This window comes from Strix aluco, chromosome 4 (genome assembly GCF_031877795.1).
Source record: "Strix aluco isolate bStrAlu1 chromosome 4, bStrAlu1.hap1, whole genome shotgun sequence".
Taxonomy (NCBI): Eukaryota; Metazoa; Chordata; class Aves; order Strigiformes; family Strigidae; genus Strix; species Strix aluco.
In genome coordinates, this window is record NC_133934.1 from 43286188 (window position 1) to 43306631 (window position 20444).

Below are 20444 nucleotides of genomic sequence, written 5' to 3' on the forward strand. Positions count from 1 at the left end.
AGTACATTTTTCAGGCCATACTATCTATCCTTGGAGTTTGAGGAGGGAGATTAAACTTCTGAAAGTTACTTTGATGCTTCCAAGAATTTCAGATTTTTGGCTTGAGAAGTATGTGGCTTTCTTGTGCCACGCTTCTATCTCTGAATTCTTAAAGCCAAACAGCCCCAGTAACTAAGTAACAGCACAGCTGAATGTTTTCATAAAAACAACTTTGCTGCTTAGAGATGTGATTTACTACTTAAGTGTGTGTCTGTACATACATACAGAGGCAAAAAGTGATGATGACCTCATCTTAAAGCAGCTCACAAGAGCAGGCTCAGTTTTTTAGTCTCTAAGCCAAAGACAAATTTACTGTAAGCAGACGGAACTCCATTGACTGCAGCTGCAGCATCACCACTAATGTCAGTACTCGCTCAGTTGCCGAGGGAATTCTGTTTGTAGTGATGAATGCTTGAAATGTAAACCAAAATTAAAAATTGATTATCTTGCATCTTTCCTGGTATCTTTGCACAGAAAGGAAAGAAGGAGAAGCTAGTTAATAGTCAGGATTTTACAAGTAAATCTTAATATTTTCTTTTTTTGACCTTGCCTTGCTAGAAGACTCTTCTTTAAATGAATTTAACAGCGCTTGGACCATGCCCTTTACTTGGAATCTGTTGTAAGTGATGTCATATTGCAATTACTAGACATACAAAATAGACCTGCGTATTTTCTAACCTTTTAAAAAAGAGCATCTCCAAGTACTTTTATTCGGCAAAAGTTTCGCAGAATTTATAAGTCATGTTCCTGTTTGGTTTAAACCAGCGTCTGGGTCACAGGCAGAATATTCTGATAAATTCTAGTCATTTTTAGATGCTGCATGTAGCCCTCATTTCAACTCATAGTTGAAATTTCTAAATCTTACACTTGCATGCTTGTACTGAAACAGTTAATAGTCTTTACCAGAAGAAAAACTTTCTATTTGTGTAATATTTATTGATGTTAAACCCACATATCAGCACAACAATCCAAAGTAATGATAATACATTTTTTTATAAATACAAATAAAAGGTGGCAAAATAATGCTAGTGAAGCTAAACAAAAAAGTAAATTAGCATGTCACAGTTGAGAAAAATTTGGCAAGTGATATGACATACTTTTTCTAGAATAGAATCAGATTATTCCCAGATGACAGACTATGACGTTAATCTAGATTAACGATCCCCATAACTGGTCATATCCTGCACCGAATAGTACTACCTTATGTGCTAAAGTTTATTAGTCACTAAAAAACAAAACAAACTTTGTGTACTTACAAAGCAATACACGTATAGCAGTAATGCAATATATGGTGTACACAATTACAAAATTTAAAAAAAACCCCTAAGTACAAGGACTTCTGAATAACTGAACTGAGATAAAAGATTTCAACACTTTTATTATAAATAATGAAAGATACCATATATGTGCTTCATATAAGGAATACAGTGTTTTCCTTTCATAGCAAAGTATCATAGCTCGTACCATCAAATGCTCATTTTTCTTGTCAGGCCTAGTAATTCCTCCAGCCCTCCCTCCCCTTCATCTGAAATTTATTTGCTTCTAATTTAAAACTACCTAGTCAGATCTGACTTCAGTGGGGCTCCGATTTGATGGGGATTTGCCTTCTGGCTTTTCAGCCAGGGCACACAGACTCTACCCATTATAAGAGCTGTCCTTTGGCTATAATCAGAAGAATAAAATGAACTCTACCACAGACACATGCTTTGTAAAGAAAAAAAAAAGGCGCAAATTTGATGTTTTTGTCCATCTTCATTTTTTACTTCCTCAGATCTGCAAGCTTATCACCTGTGGTGTATACTTGTCATTTAAATTCATATTGCAGTCTCAACCCATTTTTCACTTACTATACATTTCTAAAGTCCTCATACATGTTACACAAGCTTTGAACAGTCGACCATCCCATACATACACTCCCTAGTTTTCAGCTCACCTTGGACTTTCAGATTCATGAATGGGAGTATTAGGAGGTTACAGACTGTCTGCAGGAAACGCAGAGAGAGTTGCAACCTCTTGCCCTGTCCCCCTCCCACCCCTTGCAGTGGTTCATACTGTCGGCATTTTACCCCCTCTAGTTACTGACAGTTACAGTCTGGAGTAGACTGTTATTATACGTCAGCTCTTTTTCTGCGTTATCTTGAAGAAGTCAAATTACTTATGCTTAAACTGTCTTTGATGTGTGTTTGTAAGTCAGCCTCCTCCTAGATGGCAAAAAGGAAAAATACAAAAGAATTTAAAGTTACAGTGTTGATGTTGTTTTATAGAATCGTCCATACTAACAGCATTTAAGGCAAGATATTTGTTTCATTGTAGACTAGAAAGCAGTTTGCAGAGGCACAGCATTTGCTTACATTTCTCTTCCTTGTCCCTTCCTGTTTTATTCTTACAATATTGCACTTGTTCACTGTAGCTATCAGAATGCATTGCCATTTCAGAACTACAGATAACCAGACATTCTCATTTTCTTTGTGATCTAAAGGCCTCAGATAAAACGTCTTGCACCATTAAGATCATGTAGCGTCTACTTACTGCTTCTGAAGGCATGTAGTGATAAATAGTGTTTTCTTCTGAAAAATCTGTCTCTCTGATGTATTTTGGCCTTTAGGAGAAGGGTTATTCATAAGAGCTGAAGCAACGTAGGTATAAGGAACTGGTGAATGTGATTTGTTGTGCAATGTGTACGTTTCTATTAATAATCTATCTATTCTTCTAATTTGGTATAATGAATAAGGAATATGTGGTTATTGTGTTTGTTGTTTATCTTTTGTACTTGAAGGTGTCTGCCTTTGCATAAAGTGACATAGGAGTATCATTGGTCAAGGCAATGGCTTTCAGTGTTTCTGCTTTGAAAGACGATGATGGAAGTGGCAGCTGGGTCTACAGGTCATCGCTCTCTACCAGGCCAGACTGCATTGCCAGGTGGACGGGATTTGCTTCAGGCTGGAAAGCTGCTTTGATGTCTAGTCCTTGGTCACAAAGTGCAGCATAGCGGCTGGCTGAGGGCCGCACCTTCTTTGGCTTGGTTGTCTGAGGTGGTTGTTGCCACTGAGCTGCGGATTAAAAAGGAAAGAAAAAATGTTGCCATCTTGAGCTGTGCGACAAAGCCTGCCAGATGCACAATCAACCCTTTGTAAAGGAGATACTAATTTCTGAGCAGCAGAAAACCATTATATCAAAGGTAAGTTTGTTTCATATCCTGGTGGGGTGGTTTTTCTCAGCATCCAGTTTCACCTTCAGATGTGGCAAGTAAAAACAATAGCGTCTGTGTTTGTTACTTTGCCTTTTTGGCATTGCTTTCCGCCTTTCCTTGTGTCACTGAGAAGGGTAACAGCAAGGGGTTTGTTTCCGTGCACTAATGCTACAGTGACGGGTCTGTTTGAGGGTTATTTGAAAGGAAATCACCTGGCTGCCGTTGCCGCCCCTCATGTGCTGAAGACTGCAGAGCCAAGTCTCTCATTCACAAGGCCCACTACTGCCACAGGAACCATCATTTATCACTCCAACCTCTCTCCACCCCCACCCCCCATTTACTCGTGCTACGAGAAGCCTGATCAGAGATTTGGGTTTAAGGAAACATTCACTATGTAAGGAGCTGCTTTGGAACAAACTGAATATTAAGCAGGAAGCCATAAAACATCTACTGCCCTTCTGGTAGCTGTCAGAGGTGTATTACAGACTAATGTACAAAAGAATACAAGAGGTTAGGGAAGTGCTAGCAGAGCAATAGTAATAATGATCCACAAAAATAATGTAATCATGCCGTTATCTGTTGTTAATTAGCTATATGTACTATACTAAGCAAAAACAGAAAGCATGCATGCTTGTTTTGCTTTAGGTATCTGAAAGATGGTGACATGTACTTTGACAGAGCATTTGTTGTCTTGATGTGGATCGTTATTATTGAGGAGAAACTATAAACAAAAGAGAGAGAGACCAACGTAAACCATTCTGTGAATAAACTGAAACTTCCAGAACTGTTGGTTTTGGGGGGATTAACGTGATCATGAAAATTGAAGTCACTTACTATAAACGTCCAACCTGGCAGTGCAAGACACAATCCCAGCCTCGTTCTTAGCGGAAACGGTATACCAGCCGGCATCCTCCTTTGTAGTTCCCTGAATAAGCAGGCAAATGTAGCCGTAGTTATCCTGGTGCATGCTAAACAAAAGAAAAGTAGAAAATTACTATTTCAATTACAGAACAGCATAGACTGTTTAAAAATGCCATTATAAACAGACCCAATCCTACAGATTATAGTCCACTTCTAATTAATAGGGAACTTTCTCTGAAATTAGCAAGTGGAAAATAAAACTTGAGTATGCTTGGCAATTTGGCAGTTTAATATCCTGTATTGAAAACTAAGAAGCAAACGTGCATAAAGTAACTTCTCTTTCACAATTACAGATTAAGACATCTGGAAATCTGATCTAAGTAGTAGGGATGCCAGAACTTACCCAGACTTTCTGGGTAATGGGTAAAACACTTGAGGAACAAGGTACTGAAATACTCCTAGTTATTCAGAAGGACAGCAACAATTTGTTACAGTGCTGTATCAGTAACGAGTTCCTTTTCTTGCAGTATAGCAGGAGTTTGCTCTTAAACGTTCCTACAAAATGTTGTCAAATATTGAAGACAAGTTTGTAGATCTTAGACTACAAAATACTGAATCTTAGTTGCTTGACTATGCAGCGGAGTTATGAATCCAGGTTTCTGCCGAGCAGCAGACAGCTTTACTTAGGAGCCTAGGTTCTCACCAGTAAATTTTTGTAAGTCTTAGTTCTAGAAGAGAAAAACTACTTCTCCACTTGCTTAAAGTGCAAAGTTAATTGTTTACGTCTGAGGATGGAAAACAAAACGAACATTTTAATTCTGGCTTGGCCACCAGGCTGGCTGCGAATTTGAGTAAATGCCATAAATTATTACAATAACTAGTTAATATTTATGAGATGCTGTTCATACAAAGCATTCTTATGCCCTTCTAGGTTTTCATTTGTGTTACAGGATAAATCGTCACTGAAATTATAGATGGGGAGGTTATTCTAAGTCAGTCTAACCTCACTCGGTCAGTGTTGTATGTGAGTGACTCGTTCTCCTTCTTCCAAAATATCTGAGGAGAGGGCTCCCCTGAGATTCGACACTCCAGTCGCACTGGGAATCCTTCAGTCACACCCGTGTTTTGTAGCTTCTCTATAAACACTGGTGCTTTGTGTACTTCCTTAGCTGTGAAAACAAACAGTGCAGTCATGTTGACACTCGGCTATGAAAACATAGCCTTGCTTTCAGCAACATGCTAAAAACCAATAATGAAAAATCCTAAGTAAGTGGCAGGAAGCTTAAGTGTTGTCTCTGTTAATCACAAAGTCCAGTCCTGGTTCATCTGAAGGAAACAGTCACAGCAGTGAGCGCTGACAGAGCTGAGTGATTCCCCCCTTCCCTGAAAGAACTGAAATGCGGAGCATGAAGACAGGATAAACTGGCTGCACTGTGCTCGTCCAATAGTGCTCCTTCGTATTCCATAAAAGGAAGATGGGCTCTTAATTATAGAAGGAGCTCCTCTACCGGAAGGTGGGAGCGGCATTAGTCTGATGTGCTGTGAGGCACACCAGCCACACCAGCCTGGCTACCCCGGGAGATACAGGGCTGCACAAATTGCCATTAACCCCCATTCAAGTCCACAGTCTGGTGTGTGGCCTCAGCTGTGCCTCAGGACAACGGCCGCCTTTTCTTAACTGCTGCACAGAGGTTACACATGCCACAACATAGCACAAATGTATCACCAATAAATATACTCCAGTTCCATTACTGCCAGGTTTCCTCTTCTTGCCCCCTAGCCCTCAACTACGGCATTTGATGGCACCTACATTTTCCATTTCTGTTCCATGCAGAAACTCAACATGAAGGTGTTACCTGCGACAATGAGCTCCAGGCTGAAGGTATTCTCACCAGCTCGATTGCTGGCAATGCACGTGTAGATTCCAGCGTCTCTGGCTGTGACTGGTTCTATGATCAAGGAGTGCACACCGTTCTCACGCACCAGCATTTTGTGAGAACTGTCGGGGCGAATTGGTCTTCCATTAAGTTGCCAGCTTAAATCTGGAGTCGGTAATCCACTAACCTGAAGTGTAAACAGAGTAATGGGAAATGGCCTTAGCCCTGCAAAACGCAGGAGGAGTCCTGACTTGTTACTTCAGAGAAGTTTGGTTTTGTTTGCTGCTGCAGGTGTACCGTAAGATTTAAAGATCTAATTCTGTCCTGAATTATACACTGACTCAGTTGTGTTCAGTTACTTACTTTCTGGCCAACTCCCTGAATTCCATGATGTCTTATGGGCGTGACTGAAAAAAGATCAGTGTTTAGATATGCTAGAAGCTAAATAATAATACATTGCAAAACAAAAGGAGGGTGACACCTTTTGTCCTTTTTTTTATTGTTTGCTCTTCAGGTGGAATGGGAAGATAGTCCTTTCTAGATTAACTTCTTGTGAAAAACTTGCAGACAAAAAGACATTAGCTGACTAATGACAGAACTCTTAAGTTCCATTCCACTTAGGTGGAACCTAGTGACAGCACCTCCTGCGCTAGTTAATGCTCGGTCTGTGTGAGCAAGTCTTGTACTTTGGAAAGCCGTGCCCCTTGCTGTGGGTACGGCTTGAAAACAAATAGCTTCTCCCAAATATATCAACATAAAGTAAACAGAAGTGCTCCAAGCCATCATTAATTCTGTTAGGCAAAGTCATAAATCAAGATTATATTGTTTGAAACTTTAATGGGGGATCGAAACTCAAGTAGTAAAAGGACTTAAAGCGGAGAAGCACACTGTCTGTACAGTGCGGGCTGCCTCCCTCCGCACCCCGGCACGGCTGAATTCTAAAACTCAGTTGACTGCAAGCTGGAAGATTTGCCTGAAGCACTTTCATTGGAGGGGAGGCAAATTTTACCGTCCACTTTCTCGTCAGCAGCGAGGCTAATTAACCCAGTCGCTGAAACTGCGACAGAAACAGACAGTCGCTGAAACTGCCAATAGGTGAAACAGCTTTAAAAGGAAACTAACTTGGTTTTAGAGTCAGCTAATGTTACCGAAGGGTGGCTGCCTGCTTTGGGCAGTACTTGCCTTGCAGTCCATTCTGCACAGTTTTCCTTCCTGAACAGTCAGGTCTCCAGGAGCCTGCAGAAAATGAGGCCGGAAGAATCGTTCCTGAATTGGTTCATTTTCATCACCACTGTCCCTTGATCGAGATCGTGGTCTTAAAATAACATGAAATAAAGGCAAATTATTTTTTTTCTCTGCTAAATCAGAAGAACCAAAATCACTTATAAGACTGCTTTGAATTTTAAATTACTTCTTTGGCCTATACCATAAGCACTCCATATTTACACACATAGACTGGTAGCATTTGGCTCAGACTGAGTTAATTATGACACTGTACTTGTTAATTACTTTCATTTAATTTATATGTTGTGGCAAAATACGATCTAGAAAACAATCTTGCTCCAGAATAATTGCTTGTCATAATCATTTATTTATAGATGATAGTATTTTTGTTTAGTCTTTCAATCACTGAACTACAGACACATCGGTAGGCCTCAGCATACACCTCCAGTGGCCCACTGCCAGCGTCCGCTGCGTCTAATCCCTTCACCCTTGCCGATCACACCAGGAAGCACAGGTACTGTGCATTTCTTACTGTGACCTTTCAGAAAATAACAGCAGCTAAAAGCTCACTCAGCTGAGAAGAGACTTTTCACATCAGACTTATTTTTCATCTTTTCTTGTTCTGCACTACTGATCAAACAGAAAATTCTGTGGATTAAAGTGCTGGGAATATATTCCTCATTTAACAGGTCTTTTGTTTGGGATTTTCTTGACCATTTTCAAAGCCACCAAACTGTAATGTCAAAACAATAAGAATTTCATTTGTGAGCAACAGGAAGAAAAACTTTCATTGTTAAGTTGTTCTTCATAAAGGTACTGGAAAAAGTTCAATAAAAAATAAAAAGAAGGAAAAAGAACTCCTGTCCCTGGAAACAGTATCAGTCACCTTAAGCTTCCACGATATCATTTAATCCATTTTCAGCGCTGACTATTCTTGTGTATTAATTTAATTGAACCTTTTTCTAAGTGGTTCCTCATTTAACTGGATTTTTTTCCAATTGAAATCAGCATTATCCCATTTTGTGTGATGTAGTAATCAAAGAAACTTGCAATTGAAACAAAATTTTAGTTCCAGTTTTGTCCTGCCTGATCAGCTCCAGTGGATTCCATTCTGGAGCCAGTTGCTGCCTGCAGTAACCTCGTGTTGTGGTGAAGAGGAAATACGCAAATGTCCTCCAATGGAACTTTTATCAATGATGCTTTACCGTGAAATTCTCTTTTCTGAATTCAATTTTCTGCTGACTTCTGCCCATGTTTCTGTTTTGGCCAGTGGCTGCAGTATACATGGCTATACTATGCCTTCTACTGCCCAGGGGTGTTTCTTTAGGTTAAAATAATTCATAACAAAAAAATCTTAAACCCCCCAACAGTTGCATTTGGAAAACAAGATGCTGCACTCACTCCTGTATGGAAGATAAACATGCCAGCTGCATGCTCTGTTCCACTGAGGTTAAGTTTAATTAGTTGCTTGAATTTGGTTTATTTTGTCCTTCTCTGTTGCCCTTTTCCTCTACTATTGCTTTGTTTGACCAGTCATCACTTTTCCTACAGTATTATCTATCATAAATAAATAGATAAATTTTGACTTCTTCATCGCAGGCTTCCCACAGCTGTAACTAAAGGCAAACGGGCAGGCGGGAATCAAGCCCCTACTGCTTATTAACGCAGGACTGGGAACTAAACACAGAGCAATGTCTGCGCACACACTAAAAGCTTACGTAACTCCTCAGGTGCCTAAAGTCAGGCCTTAAGCACCGAATAAGCACTTGAACACGCCTAAAGCTACTTCAGGGGCTCCTCCATTGCAGCTCATAAGTACCACTGAGCTCTAACTGGCGAGTCCCTACCCCATCCTGCAGGCATAAGTACATGCCTGCTCTGCACGTCGCTGGATGGAAGGTGGAGGATGGTAACAAAAGAAAAACTGTGCTCATATCGTTCGGTAATTAGTTCTGTGAGACCAACTAGAAATGGCGGTCACTTGTCACGCGAGTGCTACACAGTGCAAGCAACCCCTGCAAAACCTGCCTTCATTGTATTTATATGCATCTGCCAGTGAAGTGCAAGGAAGGAGTGCTGCTTCATGTCTCGCAAGGCTGAGCCAAACCAAGCACCACAGAAGTGTGAGAGTCCTTCTGAGAGCCTCCCTCCCGCTGGTGCGGCTGCGTAACAAGGCAGCACTGGTCAAAACGGGGAAGAAAATTTACACCAAATGAAATGGAAAACAAAAAGGGTAAAAGAGTTTGTGACCAAATATGTTTTTTTCTGATAGTATGTTCTTGAATGGCGAAAGCTGTTTTCAAATCACACATCTGAAAGGAAACCTAAACCTGCATTCTGTTTAGCCTAGAGTCAGAAATAAATAATGCATTTCTCTTTACCTCTGTGTAAATTCACCTCTAAAATTGCAGACTGCTTTTTAAGCCTTTACCTTGAGAGGTGAAACTAGGGTTATTTTAATTATAAAACATTTTGTGGTTTTAAAGAAATAATGAAATGAGCAGAGCCAAGTTCTTCAGATGTCTAGGAATGACAAATTGCAGTAGACTGGAATACCCTTGGATTAGTTGTGGGTTCTTTAGTGTTGTGATGTGGGCATCAAATTGCAAAGATTAGTTTCAGCAATAATGACATCATGTACTAAATGTGTCCAGGGAGCCGCCATGGGTTGGTGTGGTGCAATGCACTAGGAATTTCAGCAAGCAAGAAGCTGGGGAAGATTTTATGACTGACCATATGATAATGATCACTAATTTGGGATAAAGGAGATTAAGTTCAAATTAATCCTCTAATTGAGAGCAGGGGCAATAGGAGGAGTTCTTTTTTAAATCTTCCTTAAATCTCAGGCATTTTAAGATGATTTATTTGGGGCTCTGGCTGAAGTGTACCACAAGCCAGCTGAGTTGCCACAGTGTTGAGCACCATGTCATCTAAGGGATTGACCCCAAGCTTTGTACACATCAGACAATTCAAAAGTTCTGTTCCCCGCCCCAAGTAAGGCTAAGAAGGTATTGTTTGCAAGCTAAGCAAATTGCAGAAAAATACATTAAAAATGAAATAACTACACAGAGTGTTTTAAAATGTGATGTAGTGAAGATGACAAAAACCACAGTTCTGCCAGAACACATTCTGTAAGAGATTAAAAATACTTCAGGAAAAAGCCTGTCAACAGTGTAACAAGTCATAAAGTTCATTAAGCTAATAATTACACTTGTAAAAAAAGAAAAAAGGTTTTGTTGCTCTCAAGCAGAAAAGCTTATAGAAATAATATTGTAATGCCAGAGGAGTATTACTTCTCAAAAGTCTGTGGCAATACATGTGACCAATACTCCGTGCAGGGGGGAGCACAGTACTGTGGTGCGTCACATGGGAAGAGCCAGTGACGGAGTCTGCCTCTGGGAGCCCACACGTGCTCACGGCCCATCAGCTCGGGGAGAGCCGGGTGATGGGAATGGTGGGAAATGTCACTACACAGAAATAGCAGGTGCTGCCTGCTCAGCAGAAGCAGACCTTCCATCGGCAAAGATGTCAGGATGAGCCCTTCACGTAGGGCAGTTTTACAGGAAATATGAATCCCCAGTAATTGCCCTAATTTTAATTAAACTGCTACATGGAAATCTCTTAGTTACAATTCTTTTCTCTACTGGACACCCAACCAAAGCAACAGTGGCTGCCTGCATGCTTGTCTCACTTACCAGCTGTAAGCAACCTTGGACTCTGAGTGCATTTGAAGAGACCAAAAAAACAAGCCTCCTCCATTATTACCCAAGGGTTCTGCCTGTCGCAGAAAGAGGGAGATGCAGAAGTATCAGCTGCTCGTGGCTCATACCCATCTCCATCTTCCTTTCTCCAGGCCCCATTTTTTAAAGCTGTTTCCCCTTCCTCACCCTGTGTGCACTGACTGACTCAGTGGAAACCTGACTCTTCATGGCAGCTTTTCCCTTCAGGGATTAACAAAGACTTTGCATTTTTACCCATCATTTGCAGGTGCCAAGTACTAATTTACTGGACAGGCTATGCCCGCTGGACCCAGCTTTTTTGGGGCTGTTCCCACACGGCAGCAGGATATTCCCCTCCATAAGCAGCCTGAGCTTTGGGCTTAACAGGCCTGAGCGCGACACATTGGAGGGGGACTTGGGACACCTGAGGGAGATGTTGGGAAATGCTTTCAGGACTGCGGGAAGCCTGGTTTGTTCCATGCAGGAATAAGACTGACAAGACCTTTTAAACAACCAGCCTCGCTTCCTAATTCTTTCTAGTTAGCAGAGGGGGGGAAGAGAGCCTGTTTTGCATGCAGCAGTTCTACAGTACCTACTACTAGAACTACTAATTGCTACAGGAATCATTTCTTTATTGACATCGACTGTATGTAATTACATCTGTTCTACATATTACAATTAGACAACACTGAGATTTTATGGCCATTGTGACCATTAAGCAAAACACGTGCCTCATCACGGCAGAATCCGGAACCGGCGCCCTCATACTCCCTTGAAAGCAGTTCTGCTTGGGTAACCAAAATGCATTTTTTCTTATCGTCTAAAGATGTCTAAACTGTGCTAAATAGCCTCATAAATGCTCTGGGTAATGAAAAAAAGTATTTGAAGGAAAAATTCCCTTATATGGTCCAAAAACATAAACCAAAGCTTCATATGTGAATAATTGTAAACTCACCAAAGATAAGTTTAATTCTTTATTTCTGACTCATAATTCCTTATAAGAACCTGAACTGAAATCACTGAAATACTAAAATGTTTCTAATGTAAATCTAATAAAATTCTTTGTGTGCAGTTATTTCAGCTGTTTCTTTAAATGAACACTCATAAAAGCTGCAGAAAGTCCAGGTTCCTGGTAGAATCCTAGTCATCAGGTGAGGGGTTTTAAAAAAACATCTAAGTGACAAGGTCCTTCCCAACAGCTGACAGTGTAATTTGAGATAAGGAGTAATTAGTGAACATCACAGAGAAAGGAGGAGGAAACAGGCAGAATTAAAGATACTTAACAGTCATGTCATTTCAGAGGTTGCTTATACTTCAGAGTATGCAAGCTTTGCAGAAATTTTCAGACAGCAGACATCACATTTCTTCCTGAATGCCATCCTTTTAACTTACCTTCTTACTTCACATTCTTTATCTTGCCATAATAATTTTGCAGAACATATTATTAAAAGAAAAAAAAAAAAGCATAAAGTACCTTCTCATATGAGGCTGACCAGAAGGTGACCAAGGACTGCGGCCTCTTTGATTTACAGCTTGAACCATCAGCCTGCCCGTGCAGCTTACTCTGCCCTGTTACGATGATGGAGAAGAGGAACATTAGAAGACTTAAAGCATGTAATATTAATAAATGTTCAACCTGATCTCTTCTTTTTTGCCCACCTGTTACAGAGTCTGTAATACAATCTCTTCTTTCACAAAGTCATTGAAAAACAATTGTCAAGGTACCTTCTGATATTAATCTATTTTATCAGCTTCCAATCTAACACAAAAAAGACTGCAATAATTGTGACTGTAACACAGTCACAGTTAAAGTGTTCCACCTGGAAGTTTTTCTTAAAAAAGATTATTAGTACCACTGGCAATTAAGTCCTTAAAACAGTATAATGACTAAGTTAGTGATGTGGGTGGGAGGTTTCTCTGTGGCAAGTGGACAGAAAGACAAGACAACTAGTTCAAGATCTTGACAATGGCACTTGGTCAATGTTGGCGGTTAATGACAGAGCTGCCTCCACAGTGGGCTGATCCACTTGATCTGGTGGGGCCACAGCTCAAACAAAAAATCCATGAATGTAAAAAGCAAGGGAACTGTACAAGTACTTAAAGGGTCCCCTCTGATGAGTGGGCCTGGCTTGGGGGTAGGAACTGCACCAAAGCACACAGCTGCACTGGTGGACATTGGAGATAGTTCAGTTGTCTTGGGTTATTTTCAGTGAATGATAAAGCTTTAAATAAAACATGGGCTCTGTTGTATTTAATCCTCAATTTTTGTTTTGCTTTGTTTCTTATGTCAGAATAAGCTATTTTGGTTTTTAAAAAACAGATTGCCCACCACAAGCACTCTAGAGGTAACAAATTTGGGATGGGACTGCCTGCAGCCAGAACTACCGACATCCAGGGCTCTGCAGAATTCACCACATAAGGGGTAAAAGTATCTGGTGGTATTAACAAATATAGTAAATATATTTACTATATATTATAGTATATAATATATATATTTACTATATATAAATAACATATATATATATAATAACATATAATATATAATATATAAATAACATATATATATAAATATATATATTTACTATATATAAATAACAAATATATTAACAACACAATAGACAGAAATATAAAAGCTAGCTATAAAAATAATACTGTAATAAAAGTTTATATACTTTTATATAGCAATGTAATTTTAATAAAACTATCATTTTTGAAAAGTTAAGTAGCTCTTTGATAAATGTATGGAAGATGTACATCTGTGTCTCTGCCCCCTGGACTGGTAGCACTAAGGCACCATCCACATTAGCTTTGCAGTGTATTTCAGTTCTAAGCTGTGAGCTCCACACCCAAGTCTGTCATCAAAAAAGAGACAAGTATTTTTGTCATAGTAATTCGGGGTTGCAAATAGCTGTTCATTAACAACTGGCCAAAGCCCATCGAAAAACAATTTCCCTGGGGTCACAAGCAGCTGTCAAATAGCAATGACCTTTGTGTTCCTGCTGAACTGCTAGAAATGAAGTCTCTGTGTCTGCTTTTATTCCCATGACCCGTTTAGTCCACAAGAAAAATATTTGAGTTAATAAGCCATTGTGCATGACCTGCGGCAATTTTCTTAAGCAAAAGCTTTTTTGTGTGTTACAAGACCATTAAAGACATCTGGAACAAATACTTTTCTATTTTAGGCACCACTGCATACTAATCTTTTTCTGGCAGGTGATGAATTCACACATTTTGGGATAATTTCTGTGTATCTCAATACATGAAGGCATCAGAAATGGAAACACAAAGGGCAGTAAGGAATTTGGATAGGGAAGAACAAGAAGGAAGCCAAAGATTTGGAAAAGTCATGTGATGAATGGGAAGGAAGCGATGAGTGGGAAGTAATTCATGAGAAGATGGCCTAGAAAATAAGGGAAATCCAGACTGAGGACTGTGGGTGCATAGTGCAAAGAAATGGAGAGAACGGGATAAAAGGAAAGATGAAAATAAGGGCTCGACTGGAGCCCACACAGCTCATGGGAAGAGATCAGTTAAGGGATGTAACCTGTAACTAAAGGCCTAAACCAGGCGAGGTTTTGTGTTCGTCTAGGCCCAGTGTCAGTTTGCCCTGGATTAAGCTACATGGCAAATTTAGCTGCAAACCCCAGTGGTGTGTTAGAACCTTCATTCCATCGCAGGCAATGGTGCCAGCTGTGTTAACTGCTGTGGACCATTCCCAAGGTGTGTCAACAAGTCATCTTACATAGATAAATCCCATAATATTAGTCCAGATCGTGAAGTGACATAAACTGGCAGGGCTTTCATGAACTGAATCCTTGCTGTAATGAAATCAATTTCTATCAGCCAAGAAAACGCCTTTTTGCTTTGTAGTTTGGTGGTTCCAATAGCAATGACCAAAACACATCAGCCACCTAGCAAATATCTACCAGTCCATCAGAATCCTGATGCAGGCTCCCTTATGTTTATGTATTTTGCTTTTCTTAAGGAAAGGTTGCCAAATTTGCCTGAGTTTGTGATAGCTTTGAGATGTGGACAACTTTCCATTAGAATTGAGAAGGCTATGCCAAAATTGTTTCCACTCGAGATTACTTAAAAGAATTGGAATCCAGATCTTTGAGTGTGAAAGGCTAGTACATTAACTCATAGCCCTTCTTTGCCTCCATTGTACTGTTAAATACAGAGTAAAAGCAAGCAAATAGCAGAAGACAGAAGTGTGTTTGCTTGGGAACTACACTGTAAAGAAAGAAGAGAATGGGCTTGGCGAAACAGACAGATGTTTCGTTTAGGGGAGCCAGAGGAGGATGCTTCTGGTTCTTCTCCAAAGAGGGGAAAAAAGCACAGATGCAAAACCTTATCATTTAACAAAACTGCTTTTTGAATCCTCAAACTAGGAACAATACAACCCAGCTCATTTTAGCATATCTAAAAACCCACTAACAAACTGGTGTCATCAGTGACCAGAACTGATAGGTTAGGTCACTGCTGTGTCATTAAATGAGCATTATCCAGAATAACAAATGCTAAAAAGTATCCCCTAAATATTCAGGGACAGAGTACAGTGCCCCAACACAAAGGCAGTTTATTCACCAAGTTCTCCAAGACTTCGGATCACGCAGTAACGCTACACAGGGAAACTCAGTACATGCACTAACATAAGACTTAGAGGAACACTATTCACTTCTTACCTTGAGCGTGTATGTATTTCTTTATCATTTTTAAACCTTAATTTCCCCAATTTAAATGGTACCAAGTGGTGTAACGCAATGGTTATCTAGGTGTAAAAGCTCCCAGCTTGAAGGATTCCCTTGGCCTTATGTTATTTCATTATTATTTCTTCATTTGTGTTATTTGTATACGTAGAAATAATATTTAAACTATCTAGACTTAAGCATTGCAGTTTGCAGAATCTAGCCTGAAACCGCTATTTGTGTGTCATCTGTGTGTACAATCCCACACATTCACGAGCACGCTGCAGTATGAGCAGGACTGACAGTTAAAGAGCAAGGCAAAAACGGCAGCGTCATGCTAAGTAACCTAGCAACATTCATAACAGAGCACAACACTCCTGCTTAGATTAAACTCTGTCTCAGTGATACAGTTTGTTATTTTACAGTGTGATTCTACTTGCAGGCCTGGTCTTGGCAAGATATTTGGTGCTACAGAAGAAAGTAATTCGTTACATCCCTAAAGTTATGTTACTGCCTTAGTTTCTCACGCGCAAATCTTTCCCCTCACTTTGCTGTGCTGTAGGAAAAGTGGATTGAAAAGGTTACTTCAATAGGATGCATGAACTGTATAAATACATATACATAAACATAGTTTAGCTATGTCCAACGCACTGGTGAGTGTTTGTTGTACACCTCAGCTCTTGTATTGGGTCTGCGAAGAACAAACAGAACACACTGTGTTTCAGAAAAACATTGTTTAAGACTTTGAGATCAACACAGGAGACCTCCCCGCTACATAATAAGTGCTACAATTTTTTGCCTTACAGAATTGCAATCACTGCCTAATGTAAACATGTTGAGGTGTGATATACTCCCCCTCATTTCAAAAAGCTGGCCTCAGACAGCGAGCAGCGTCAACAGAAGAAAAATGAAATCGCTGGATTGGATTACTTCTGCTGGCAACCTGGATTTTTTTCTCCCTTTATAGTATGTATGCTATCCATGCTCAGTTAGGATACTGAGATGTTATCAGCTGAAACAAATGGTGGAAGAGTGATTAATAAACAACACCCCTCCCCTCTGAAACCTCAAACCATAGGAAAAAACCTGCTGTTGAGTTGCTAATCTCTTGGAGATAGAAAGGTCCCACCCTACTGATGCAAGATGAAAACAGAAATCTAACTTACATACTTTATGGTGACTTCATCATTTAATTAAATCATGCATACGTAAGATGAGATAGATAGTTTTCTGAAGATTTATGTCCAGAAGCATGTTTGTTCTGGAGCCAAACCTTCATTTACCTGTGGGTTAGCAGCCATAATAGTGTAATTCCCATCATCATCCAGGGTGGAGGCTGCAGTATGCAGTGAGCAAGTTCCATCAGGTTCTCTTTGAATTTGGTAGTGATCACTTCGTTTAGAAATCTGCTTCCCATCTTTAAACCAATAAATCTGCAGGAAAAAACAAGGCACAGCTGATAAGAGGTGGGTGCTCATTGTCATAGTTTCTCAATTAATAGCATTAACGAATCTTAACTGCTGAAAACCTCTCTGGTAAGCATTAAAAGAAAACTGGCTTGATCAACTAGTAGAAGTGCAGGGCCACACTGCATAAACCACTTTCACTGAGACAAGTTACAGATTAGTGCTTGTTTAAAGGAAAAGATGGCAGCATGAACATTTACTGAAGAAATTTACAGGTGCATAAGGGCTATACCCACCCCAAGCACAGAACAGCAGCTGAACAGCTCAAGAACTGAAAATAAAAGTCATCACAAAGAAAGGTTCTGTTTCAGAGATTACTGATTTTAAATTCTTATTTCACCCAATTCTGAAGAAGTTGCAGAAAGAACTTGAGAATGCTATTGCTCTCTTTTCAGAAAATAAAAACATAAATCAAGGTAATTATAGGAATAAGTAATTCAATGATGAATAAAATAGAAGTAATGATCTCACTGTTGAAACACCACTTTTGTCTCGCATCCCTTATGCTGACTGGACTGGACCAAAAGGCCAGAAGGGGATTCAGCCGCTCACGCTGGCAATGAACAGTTCAGTATGTGAACAGGCCAGCTCAGTATCATCGCGTGACTGAAACCTTGTGTGTCACCCCGATGTGACAGGAATGGACAGCTTTACAAAGTAACAGGAAATACTTCAAAGCAAGTCAGCACACAGATAGCCTTTAATAACTGTACACCAACACCAGCGCAGTTCCAAGTTGTACAGAACAGTTACATTATCTATCAAACAGAGGTCCTTTCCATTACTTTTGATACATAATTTTATTCTCTGGCTGACCCAAGATCTACTGTGAGCCAAAAAAATGATGTATGCAGAATAATATCTTATAGTAATCCATGAATTACACAAAAAATACGTATGTGTTTTTAATGCCTCAAACTTGAGGTGAAAAAAGAAAGCAAATATTTTGACCTAGCTTTGGGGGTTTTCTGCTATATTTTAAAAATGCTATAAAACCCCAAACTGAAATCTGCTGGAATCAAAAGAAAAGTGGGATGTGGGCATGAAAACACACACAGGAATATGTGAAAAATTTTATACGAGAAAGGCTGTAGTCAGCTCCCCAAACCCACATTTAAGTAGAACATTATTTAGTTGTCATTTCTGAAGCACGTATTACACCATAACATCAGTGGTGTTCAGCATTTCTTAAGTCACTTGTGCAGATACCTACACAATTTTGACGATGTCAGCTCATACCAAGTACAAGAACTGTATTTGTCCTGGTCGCATGACTGCTGGGACTATCTTGCATGAGGAAAACACACACAGTTTTCTCAGTCTAATTCTTGAAGTGGGAATTTAGCTCTTGCAGTGAGGAAAAGGTGCTAGCTTTCCAGTAAAAATGAAGTGACAAAGCAAAGCACAATTCCTGATATAGTTTAATATGCCAGGTTCTTCATATGTGCCAACATTTCAAAGCTCTAAATTCACTCTCTTGAGGGGAAAAGTTAAGGATCTACTTTTAAGTATCACAAAAAGACAATGGAGAATGTTTTGGAGGGAATGAGTGGAAATTTCCCTTAAAAATCAATTACCATGTATGGTTTTTATATTAACAAGCATTATGTGTAACTAGAAATGATTTCATTTCCTCAATAGCTGGTTATACTTGTTTCCCATTTTGTCTGTCAGCAGCCTTGCAGAGGCTCTGTGGTGCTAACAAAAGATTTAGTCATGTCTTCTCGTCTGCTGACAGAGCACTTACTGGAGATGCAAAAGATATTTGATCACTTATATACACATGCTAATGGATGCTGGTAACAACATAGCTGCAAAAAATGAGTTTTAACTTGCGTGCTTTACATGTGTCATAATGTTGCTTGGAAATCTACTGCATTAAGTAGTAATTATTTAATAGCAATGCACTTATCAGAAATATCAGGAGACATGCCAGGAATTATTACATGCAAATATATGCAAATATTAACTGAACCAGCTATCCAAACATCATACATATGTTGTCCAATACTTATTTCCACTAAGTTTAAAAGCATTGGCATTGCCAGTATTAAGAATATTAAGAATTTACTTGTGAGCAGTAAATTCTTAATATTACCTTTATCTGACATGGAGGTAATAAGTAAAACACTACCACTGCTGGAGACAATGGCCCTTGCAGTGAAGTATTTTCTTTCTAGGATACCTTTTAATAAATGTACCATTAAACTACGTAAGCACTGAATGCTGCATCTGGATTGCTTTTATTTGCACCAGATTTTCAGAAATCAATGCGTAATGGCTAGAAATATAATCGAATACACAATACAAAAGGATTTTTGATCTTGGGTAGCACAGGCATCTTTAATCACTAAGAGTTATATTCAGCCATGTGAAGAGCAAGCAGAACAAGCTTTGTGCAACATTCATGTCTCAATTAACCTTTTGTATGGTGTTGTCCTAATTCTGAAGAGAAATATCCCTTAAAAAGAAGTATTCCACAATCCCTCCTGTATCATCACAGGTTCTCATTTTAATGAGAAAATAGTTTTACATTAAAGTGAAGGTTATAACAAAAGTTGACTCAGATTTAAAAAGTCATATTTATGGAGACAGAATTTGCACATCAGTATTTAATTTACATGGCATGTTCAGGGGAAAAAATAATCAAGCCAATAACCCTGCTTAGAAAAATCCCTTGTAATGAATGCCAGATTTTAGAAACACTACAGTCCTTCCCAAAGCCATTCCTTGGCAGAGCTGACCGAATACTTAGAAGGGAGGAGCTTCAAGTTAGTAAATTATTTCCAGCTTTTCATTTGCCAAAGTAAAGAATTTATTCAGGGGCAACACTTCCAGCTTCGACAAATGACAGCGGAAGGGCAGCCCTCAGCCATCGAGCATTTCAAAATTGCTATCTTGGCATGCTCCGGCAGGTGAGGGGAAGATGCAGCCTTTGACATTTGCAAAGCCCAGCTAACAAGTAGCCATCCAACAGGACCGAAATTGGTTCCATCCCAAGCAACTTAACAAATCACACAAAGCATCTGCAAGTGAATGGAATAAAGGGTCATAGTCCCAGGTGCAAGAGCAAATCACTTCTTAACGTGCATGCTTTGACGCTGCAGAGAAGCAGAACGTGTATCTGAATCCGAGCGCAGTCACATCAGATACTCCTTTATAATGCCGTGCGTTAGGGGAAGTACTAACAATGTGGTTTCTTGGCTGTGCAATCGCTAACACCAAAACAAGGAGAGTGAGGGAAAGGAGACATCCTCTTTCATCTGTCTTGAATCAGATTAAGATGACTGTGAAACTGCACCTTAATTGAAAACTGTGAAAATTAGGGAATGGCTAAATTGACTAAGGCTGACTCACAATAGGTGATCCAGCAACTTAGT

The 20444-nt window shown here is 39.6% G+C and overlaps 1 protein-coding gene across 7 annotated transcripts in view; it reads right to left on the bottom strand.

Annotated features, from left to right (window-relative positions):
• Nucleotides 1–951: 951 nt before the first annotated feature.
• The window catches only part of PALLD (palladin, cytoskeletal associated protein), a 206738-nt gene continuing 187245 nt past the window's right edge, over nt 952–20444 (bottom strand). For 6 of the 7 annotated variants that reach the window (XM_074822854.1, XM_074822853.1, XM_074822851.1 and 3 more), the window contains 7 exons: nt 16882–17031; nt 12385–12479; nt 7150–7282; nt 5947–6154; nt 5094–5259; nt 4064–4197; nt 952–3089 (listed from right to left, as the gene is read on the bottom strand). In XM_074822854.1, the coding sequence (XP_074678955.1) occupies nt 2917–3089; nt 4064–4197; nt 5094–5259; nt 5947–6154; nt 7150–7282; nt 12385–12479; nt 16882–17031 (1059 nt within the window). In that variant the 3' untranslated portion in view covers nt 952–2916. Of the gene's footprint in view, nt 3090–3899; nt 3951–4063; nt 4198–5093; nt 5260–5946; nt 6155–7149; nt 7283–12384; nt 12480–16881; nt 17032–20444 lie in introns of all 7 variants that reach the window. The other variant, XM_074822852.1, reaches the window with a different exon arrangement.